The sequence below is a fragment of the Gaeumannomyces tritici genome (genome assembly GCF_000145635.1).
Source record: "Gaeumannomyces tritici R3-111a-1 unplaced genomic scaffold supercont2.8, whole genome shotgun sequence".
Lineage (NCBI taxonomy): Eukaryota > Fungi > Ascomycota > Sordariomycetes > Magnaporthales > Magnaporthaceae > Gaeumannomyces > Gaeumannomyces tritici.
The window spans coordinates 145,685-154,529 of NW_008804552.1; the positions used below are offsets into that span (position 1 = coordinate 145,685).

General features: G+C 53.8%; 4 protein-coding genes across 4 annotated transcripts; 2 read left to right on the plus strand and 2 right to left on the minus strand.

The window, feature by feature from the left end:
- Positions 1-1,311: 1,311 nt before the first annotated feature.
- GGTG_12167 (hypothetical protein) lies at positions 1,312-2,036 on the plus strand (the record flags this gene model as incomplete). Its single annotated transcript, XM_009230060.1, has 3 exons — positions 1,312-1,372; positions 1,646-1,900; positions 1,981-2,036. The coding sequence occupies 3 exons, from the start codon at positions 1,312-1,314 to the stop codon at positions 2,034-2,036; spliced, it is 372 nt and encodes a 123-aa protein (XP_009228324.1).
- Positions 2,037-3,672: 1,636 nt separating this feature from the next.
- GGTG_12168 (hypothetical protein) lies at positions 3,673-4,924 on the minus strand. Its single transcript, XM_009230061.1, has 2 exons — positions 4,680-4,924; positions 3,673-4,630 (listed from the first exon to the last, which is right to left on the minus strand). Exons 1-2 carry the CDS (start codon positions 4,868-4,870, stop codon positions 3,928-3,930), a joined length of 894 nt encoding a protein of 297 aa, XP_009228325.1. The 5' UTR covers positions 4,871-4,924; the 3' UTR covers positions 3,673-3,927.
- A 179-nt stretch (positions 4,925-5,103) lies between these two features.
- GGTG_12169 (hypothetical protein) lies at positions 5,104-6,477 on the minus strand (the record flags this gene model as incomplete). The annotated part of the gene is made up of 3 exons (XM_009230062.1): positions 5,104-5,480; positions 5,561-5,947; positions 6,000-6,477. 3 exons carry the CDS (start codon positions 6,475-6,477, stop codon positions 5,104-5,106), a joined length of 1,242 nt encoding a protein of 413 aa, XP_009228326.1.
- Positions 6,478-6,858: 381 nt separating this feature from the next.
- Positions 6,859-8,662, plus strand: GGTG_12170 (hypothetical protein). Its single transcript, XM_009230063.1, has one exon. The coding sequence runs from the start codon at positions 7,279-7,281 to the stop codon at positions 7,708-7,710; it is 432 nt and encodes a 143-aa protein (XP_009228327.1). The 5' UTR covers positions 6,859-7,278; the 3' UTR covers positions 7,711-8,662.
- The last annotated feature ends 183 nt before the right edge of the window (positions 8,663-8,845 follow it).

Consider the following 8,845-nt stretch of genomic DNA (forward strand, 5'->3'; position numbering starts at 1 on the left):
GCAGCCTGCCTACTGCCACTGCTTGACTTTCGAGCCAGAGGCGGCAACAGCTGTCCCAACCTCTCTCCAGGCCGACGCCCTTACTCGAAGCAGCTGCCTTAACGTCAGGCATGCGTTGGCCTGCATATGCAACCTGCGAAATACGAAGTGACTGGCAACTTCGAGGAGGTATAGGTCCAGGTTCGGCAATTTCGCCAGTCGTACCCGTTGTCGGGTTTATGCCCGAAACGGTCGGGGCGTAAATTCACTCCATCAGGACTCGCGCGGCGGATTGTCGCATTTGGGGCTAGTACACGGTTGGGCAGAGCAGCCGGTGCTAGCAACGGTGGCGGGGGGTGGGTTTACAAAAAGAAGTTGGCTGCGAAGCTGCGTATGCAGGGGCCAGGATTAGGGCGGCGACTTTCAAGCGTCGCGGTCGGCCAACAAATATATGTATGCCCAATGTGGCTTTGCCATAATGCCAACTCACATGCGGCTCCGGCCCTATGAGGGGCCTTTCTGAGACCTTTCCACGTAACACTTGCCGAAAATGGGATGTCGACGCACTCCCCGGTTGCATGCTTCATTTGGGCAAGCTACACATTACATGTCGGTGAAAGCTGACCGTCTCTTGCATGGCGGTTGCCTGCACAGCGGTTTCCCGAATCTGAAAGCTGCAAGAAAGCAAAATACACCCCAAGGCCCGCCGGCTTGCTGTCGCCGGCTTGGACAAGGCTGCGGACCTTTGTGGTGGGGGTGATGATTTGCGCATCCCGACACCCCAAAACCCTGCCGTTGGCAAAACAGTCACACCGAATTACACCAGTTGCAACCTCCAATTGGGGCGCATGCATCCTGCACATGGCGGGGCGAAAGACACCTTTTGAGTTGGAGCGCCAAGGGTGGCTGGGGGACTGCGACGGTTCAGTCCTACATGCACTCGTTTGAGGTATCCAAGTTGCCGAGAAGGAGCTTTCGATAGCAGTAAGCTATCCTCGTAGCTAATAAAAAGTTCAGCCTCCTAATTTGGACAGCCGTGCCAATCTACAAGCCGAAATCCACGGCATGGCTGCTATTTGGAGAAAACGATAGCAACGACGGCGTTGCTGACGCTTGGGCATGTGCCTTCACCTGCTGCTTGGACGCGCATAGATGGAAACCGTTGCCCGTTAGGCAGCCCGCCAAAGGTTCAAGATATATATACCAATACATAAGGCTCTCACTCGCTGTGGCTTAGGGGCGGGCTCCCGTATCTACCAAGCTGGGCGAGGCAGCTGCCCGCCATTATTCATGTGAAAATTCAAGATAGTGTGACCTCTTGCACGCCCGGGCATGGTGGACGCCGGGGTAGTCAGCCGGGCGTTGATCTTCCGCAAGGCAGCCCGCATATTCGGTGAGTTTCCCTTGCGGACTGTTGCTAACAGAAGGAACGCGGCTCTGCCGCTTTACGCCCCGTCACAAAGCCTTGCAAATCGCTTATAAAAAACCGCGGCAGTCGCCCTCCCACCGATGTTTCCCGTCTTTCGCAAGTCGCTGCAACTCCTACGCACGACATATGCCAGCCATACTTGGACTCAGCAGACTTTACCTTTTTCTACCACGATGCCGCCACGCGCAGCGACGGTCGAAGACGATGAATCCGACCATACCCCACCATAATCTCCAGCCGTGGGCGAAAAACCGGAGCCGGATCGGAAACCGCGCAGTGGGTCTCGTGTCCGATTTGTGCAGCCCGAAAAGAGTGATCACAAACGAAAACAAAGCAGGGGCGAAAAGGGCGGAGAAGAACGGGGACCCAGGGACGAGGAAAGACGGGGACTCAGGGACGAGGAAAGACGGGGACCCAGGAGCAGGGGCGAGGAAGGATGGGAACGCCGGGGCGAAGAAAGACGGGGACGCAGGAGCGAGGAAGGACGGAAACGTAGGAGCAGGGGCAAGAAGGGTGGGGAAAGTCTGATAGTGTTGTCTTTTCTAACATTTTTATATGCTTGTTTTAAATAGAAAGGACGGGCGCGGTAATAATGGGGAGTCGGGTTTCTATTGTTCAACCCTTTTAGGGAAGGCGGGTTAATGGTGACCAGATGAGAAAAGCGGGCTTTGCTTTCTCCGCGAAGACACGCTCGTTGCAAAAAGTACAATTTACCCTATTCTTCGAGGTCGCCATCTTCTTTGTAAACAATTGTGAGGCTATTTTGGTCGGCGGAAGGATATGGGGAGTGGCCTGTCGTGCTTCTGTCCCAACAGGGGGCGACAAAGGTGCAAAGGTCTGCAACAGTAGCAGCGGTAGAACCAAGGCCGGGAAACTCCTAAAAAAGCGGTTCTGCTGTCGCAGTCGGTTATGCGGCGGTGTCCACCGGATGAAAAGATAAATCAACAAAAACAGGAGAGAGATACGCTCGGCATGGTGGTGTTTAGCGGTGGTTTACAGACTGCAACGCGTTCCAAGTCATTTCCATTTTTTCGCGACTTTCCGCGCCCGCTGCTCTTTTCATTTGGGATATTCCGTACCGGCCCCTGCAACCACCAAGCCACGTCTGGCGCTCCGTACCGCTGATCCATACAGCATTTGGCCTCGCGAAGGGGTGTCTCCGGTTGAAAACCTGGCGTCCAATTACCATTAGCCTCCTCACAAGCAGCAGAGCTTCATCGAGGGGCGTGAATTGTGAACCAGCCCTGAAGCGGGTCTGAACGAATGCGGATAAAAGTGGACCTAGGGTCTGGTCAATAGGTATGCATTTAGGGCAGGGCCCGGAACCCGCCCAGGGCAACCTGACACTGGGGGCTGGGGGCTGCAGATAACCCCTTCCCGTTTGCGCCTAATGCGATCGTTGCCGATTGGTACGAGGAGCCTGCGTGCTTACCACGGTCTCCGGATTGCAGCCAGCCAGCTGCACAGTACCTTCCAAATCATACACCTTCACACTTCGGGAAATCCATCCAATCACTCCCCAGAAGGTCAGCTCAGTGAGCGTTAGCGTAAACATTGCTCCAGCCACCCAACCTCTTTTTATGCAGCTGGAGCTCGGGGGCAACCCGTTCAGGAGCAGCAATTGTTTTGAGCGTATACATCCCTGCCGGGGTGACAACTTCCAGAAAATGCAGAGGTTGACGTCGCTGGCAGTCCCACACTGTATTGCCACTAACCACCGTTCAGTTTCGGGGTAAGTACCCAGCGGGACGAGTAGTCGTTTATCTTTAGCATAAAGCAGCACATTTTGCGCTCGACGCTTTCCCCGCACCAATTGACCAAGCGGCGTCGGATTCGGGCGTGACGAAAACAGCGCACGTTCGGCGCGACGCTCAAAGTGGCCCACGCCGCCCCGGGCTCCCAATCCCGGTGGCTCTGGCAGGAGAGCGCACATCACGCTTCTGCGCCTCTTATTTCAGTGCCCGTATCCCGCAGGCATGGCAAGGAGAAGTGTGAGGGGCCGTGTCTGCTGCAGTATTTTTCGGTAGCTAATATTAGCACCTGTTTCACTTCTTCACCACATTTGTATAGATCTCCCCTCCACAGTACACTGTAACCACAGCCAGCAACCAAAAGGCGGCCACGTTTGGGATGGATTGGGCTTGCGTCGGGGCATGTGGCTGCTTTCCAGGTCTTGTGCGGGCATTTCCCTACGAATCTCCTGAGATTCATCGCCCATTCACCCGTGTTAGCAGCTGTGGAGGTTGAACCAAAGTAAACTGATTAGTCGATTCCCTTGGAAATCACGTAGATCTGCTGCTGCATGTGCCAAATACGATTTTATCTAGCTCCCGGCCCTTTGCAAATGCGGGGTACCCTTGCGATCCACGAGATGTCGAGCCCGGTGCCCGTCCTCCCGACAACATTGCCCCGCCTTGAACTGCACAAATATTAGCTGATCGATACAAGATAGTCAATTATAATCGCGCAACAAAAGGCGTGCTAACCTTACCGATCGGTGCTTTCGCTAGTCTACAAACCTAATTACCCGTGACGTGCGCAAGCGCTCTCGCCAACTCCGAAACGGTTTCCAGTTTTGCATCCGGTTTCCCATCGGTGTAAACTATATGGCTGTCCCCTTTCTCCTTGGGTGGAGCGTAAGCTGTGTTCTTCAGAACGCGAACCCCTCCATTCCCTTCGCCTTTAATTGTCCAGCCAGTTGTCCGAGTTTGCACCAACTCCTTTGCCATTGACGCATCGACCAGAACATGGTTGACCCGATTGACGATGAATTCATACAGTGTTCGGTCAGTGTTTTCGGGATCGAGGACTTCGAGCGCAATTAATTTCTGTAGCCCTTTTTCCTTCACGGCTTTGGCGAAGTCTCGAAGGAAATGGCTAAGGTCGATTCCAGAAAGATCTGGAGCATGGCCGAGCTGGAATTCGTAGGGGTGGAGGGAGCCATCTGATCTGACGACGTAAATATGTCCGTGGATCTGCTTGCCGCGCACGTCCTCTATGGGAGTGGGCTTGGCCCAGCGGCGTATAAGGGCTTCGACGTTCGTTCCTTGGACATTGATATTGGTCCCAAGCAGGATGGTGTTGTCGGGAATGGGATAATGGCTATGAGGCAGGTGGAAGCCAATGACATCCTGCACACCATGGGAAAGAACAAGATTGCCGAAAAAATTTAGATGTTCGTCGATGGATGGCTGTGTCAATACTTCTGGGAGATTGTTGTATCTAATCCGAGTTGGTGAATGTTCATTAAATGTAAGATGGGGGTACTTACATCGATGTGGCGCGCTCAAAAAGCTTATCGTCGAGGGGAATGTCCAAGGAGTCGCAACTTGCAAGGCAGATGTTTGCCATTATTCCGAACAGACAGATCGCTGCTACCGTCCGTGAATTTGTAAATGCGGATGCAAAAGCCAGCTCGGGAAGGGCGGGATAAATATATCCAGAAAAAAAAACCCCGCACATGTGATTTCGAGATCTGTCAAATTTTCGGATAAACTCGAAACACTGCGAGTCATTAAAAAAAATCGGACAAGAGCGGACGGTTAAATCCAGCAAATGGTAACCCGCGCCTTTTAAGTATCAATACAATTGGCTCGAATTGATCCCATGACCCGATGGTCAGCAGCTGCGCCACCGTCCCTTTACATAGTGCATAAAACCCTTCTCTGATGCTTGTGCCTTCCCGGGTGGTGCATCTATGACGTTGCGGGAATGGGGCCTACTCCGGCATCGGCTAACGCGGTCATGTCCCGCATCAGACTCCCGTCCTCGTCCTTGTTGACCTCCACATCTCCTTGCAAAAACAACACACTTGAATTATGGCCAATAAGGAAATCGCGATACGCGTTATCGATATAGGCGGTTCCGGTTATCAAAGCTTGTTCATGGGCGGCATCAGGGACGACGAGGCGGAGGCAGGAAGACACCTCCTTCGATACCAGATCCGGGTGGATGGCATAAAATTTTGCCTTTCTCGGTGGACTTTGCGGTAGTACCTCGCCAAGGGGCTCGTTGTTCGCCAGAGGATTTGCGACGGGAGGGAGCGCAGTCGTAGCCGTACCAGATTGAAGCCCTGCAAAAAATGATATATCTTAGTTGTATTCCATTAAAATCGGTAGTAGGCGTTCGTAAGGGGATAATGTGTGTACGCACCAAAGTTGTGTCCCGGTGAGACTACGTCGGCATTGGAGGCCGAGTTAACCCCCCAAGGCGCCTGCAGGGCCTCATGGACCGTGGGGTCAGTCGGTTGGATGCCGACCGCGCGAACGGACGGGGATGATAAGTGCGGGTGGTCCGCCTTGGCCGTGGTTGGCTGGAAATCTTGGGGGGGATTTAAGCGTTGTCGCTTCCGAGCTTGGAACTCCTCGGTCGAAAAGAGAGTTCCGTCTGCGTCTAAAGCAGCTGGTTGCGCGTCTTGCCTCCAGGTGCTATTGGCTGTAGAGCCTAGGTTAGGCTGCTGATTCTGATCAGGCTGGTAAAACTGTTGGATGTGTGCCGAAAGATAATTAATATCCCCGGAATGTTTGTGAACGAGGAGTTCTAGAGATTGATTAGCGTGTTGCGGTAATTGTAAAAGAAAGGGTTATTTTACCAGTGAGGAACAACGTAGCCAGCTTAGGGACGCGAAGGTCCGCCTGTTCGGGCTCAGCAGGGTCCGCCTGTGCGGGCTCGGCAAGTGTTTGGTACCAGAATGGCCATTGACTTTTAAGCAACACTTTGCATTTGCCATTTAGCTTCCCCACGGTGGATGAGAATAGTTCAGGGCGATGCCTTTCTAGATCTTGCCATGTGTTATAGGGAATATGCCGAGAAGCAAAAACTAAGGCAGGTAGGCTGAGGTGTCGGATAGAGTGCCTGTACCGGGCTTGGGCGAAGCTTCGCAGGTTGCTAGGGTAATCGGGGACGCTTGGATTTTTAGAATCTGTAGCGCGTGACAAAGCTTTGGTAATTAATCGTTCCAAACGTTGACTCTCTTTTTGCTTTGCCTCGGCTTGTTGTTCGCCTTCTCGCCTTTCCAGCTTCTCCCGCTCTTCCGCCAACCGCTTCTCGAGACGTTTTATTTTGTCCATGCTGGTAAGCCTGGGGTTGGCCGACCCTGCTGGGGTGGGCCGGGCTGGCTGGCTGACCCCCCTGTCAGTACATCCCCCGGCTGGTAGCCCCTCGCGCCATTTGATCAGCGAGAATGACAACACAATCCCTGGTGCTTCGGGTACCTAGGCGTCGCGCTAGCCCACGTCTTCCCTTGTTCTGCATCAATTTTTCAACTTTTTTTCTTTTCTTTATTCTTTCTTTTTCTCTTTGCCTCTCTCTCACCCAACACCCCTGTAGGGTGCTGTGGGTCCTCGCCGTGTGTGGTCATCAGGCCCTCTTTATCAGGTCCTCTTTTTTTCGTGGCCGCCCCCAGCCAGCTGATTCCCTGTCGGTACCACACCCCCCTGGACTGGTGCCTTCTTGCCCATTGGGTACCTGCGGATACAGGCCCTGGTGCAGAACTGCCTGCCTGCCTGCTCTCCAAACGTCGATATACAAAAGATGCAGCTTCGCCTTCCCAACTTCTGCCTCTCCGACTTGGCCCTCCCCATCTCACCACCTCATACACGCTGCCACCGGTCTGGATCTTGGTTCGGCACTGCCTTTTCTCTCACAGCAAAGACTCACTCGAACGCAATTGGAACCTCAAAAGCTTTTTAATCGCCCTGATTCCCAGCCATATACCGCCTGTTCACACAGTCGACCCCATACCACCTTTTTTTCTTCTCGACACATTCGACAGAAGTCAACGGCCAGCAACCCGCGCAGCCCGCTCTTTGCCAACCACAAACAAACCACAAACACCATCGACCCCGCGTCGAACACACACAACCGACACAATGGCTCTCGACATCCAGTGGGACCACCAGTTCTGCCTGGCCTGTGACAAGCAGACAGACGGTGCCACCTACTGCTCAGAGTCCTGCCGCCTGGCCGACTACGAGAAGACGTCCTCCGCCGCCAGCTCGGGCGCGAGCTCACCAGCACTTCCCGGTCCGCACCACGCCTGGGGCTCCTCGAGCTCCTCGTCTCACGCCTCTGGCCTCTACCTCTCGCCCGCCCTCGACTTCCTCTCCCAGTCCTCGGCCCGGTCCTCGGCCCGCCCGCTCTCACCCTCGAGCTCCCACTCCAGCCTGTCCTCCATGGGCAGCAGCAACGCCGCGAGGGCATCCAACGAAGCGCACCAGCTCTCCGAGAAGGCCAGGAGGGAGCTCCGGGCCTACGCCAGCACCTTTGAGCAGGTTCGGTTGCAACGCCGCCGGTCATACTAAACACACCCCACATATACACACATACACAATACACACGATGACGCCGCGATCGCTCTCGAGGTCCTATTTCACCCTACGAGGCCATTGATGGCAACATCACCTACTATTACCAGCTCCCGTCGCGGACACCCACCCTACTCTACGAAACGAACTCCCACCTCAACACGACGTCAACTAAACACATACTCTTTTTTTTCTTTCCTTTGTTGTAACAAGAAAATGGGCATCGCATCGGAGCACAGCATCATCCTCCAAAAAGTTTCTGTTTTTCTATTCTCTTCTCTGGGTTATCAAGATTGGAACGGTTATCCACCAACACCTTTTCTTCTGTTTCTTTCCTCACGAGGCGTCTCTTTTGGGTCGACCCTCGCGGCCCTCTACACTTGGGGGCCGACAGGATTCCTTGCTCTTGTATCATGAGATAAACACCTCTGGCGGAGCTACCCAGTAGCCATGTCTGCCCTTTTTTTTTTCTCCCCGGGCACCAGGATTGGCTTCTTATTTTTTCTCTCCTTTATTTGTTGGGCCCGGGAGAATGTGCGCATGGAACACCCGAATGATATCAGCCGCCACAGATGTGGCTTGGGCATGGAATGGCTTATTTACGGGGAGGGGGTTTTCGGCGTTGGAACCAGGGCGCCACCATATGCTGGTGGCTGCCTTTGCTGGACATTGAGCGCTCTCGCCACCGAGACTCGCTACAATATCCGCTGAGGGTTTATTTTTTTGCCCGTCACACAAGGAAAAGACACTTGTCGACGGCAGTTGGATATAAATATCTAGATCTGAGGAGGTTGCGAAGCACTTGCTGCTCGCTTGCGTCTGGGATCGTCTCAGGCTGGCTAAAAACAATCAGAAGCACCAAAGTTCTCGCCTCCACGCGCTGTTCCCCATTTCCCATCGTCATTCCATCCTTCTTGCTCCGACTGCAGAAATTGCATCATATCTAGGCCGCGAAAGGCGCCTTTGTTCCTGGTTGTAATAGAACGGGGACCTATTCGTAATCACAAGGGACCCAAGGGACGTGCCGGACTGCGCTAAAGCGCCCTTCGCCGGGAGCCGGCAGGTCAGCTAGTGAACACCCCTTTGACAGAGCTACTAGTCATTTTTTTTTGTCATTTTCTCTCTCTCTCTC

Excerpts from the sequence above, each read along its gene's own strand:
- GGTG_12168 (XM_009230061.1), bottom strand. The coding sequence starts at position 4,870 with ATGTGCGGGGTTTTTTTTTCTGGATATATTTATCCCGCCCTTCCCGAG. Across the intron at positions 4,631-4,679 it reads TTTGAGCGCGCCACATCGAT|ATACAACAATCTCCCAGAAG; the intron begins GTAAGTACCCCC and ends AACTCGGATTAG.
- GGTG_12170 (XM_009230063.1), top strand. The coding sequence starts at position 7,279 with ATGGCTCTCGACATCCAGTGGGACCACCAGTTCTGCCTGGCCTGTGAC.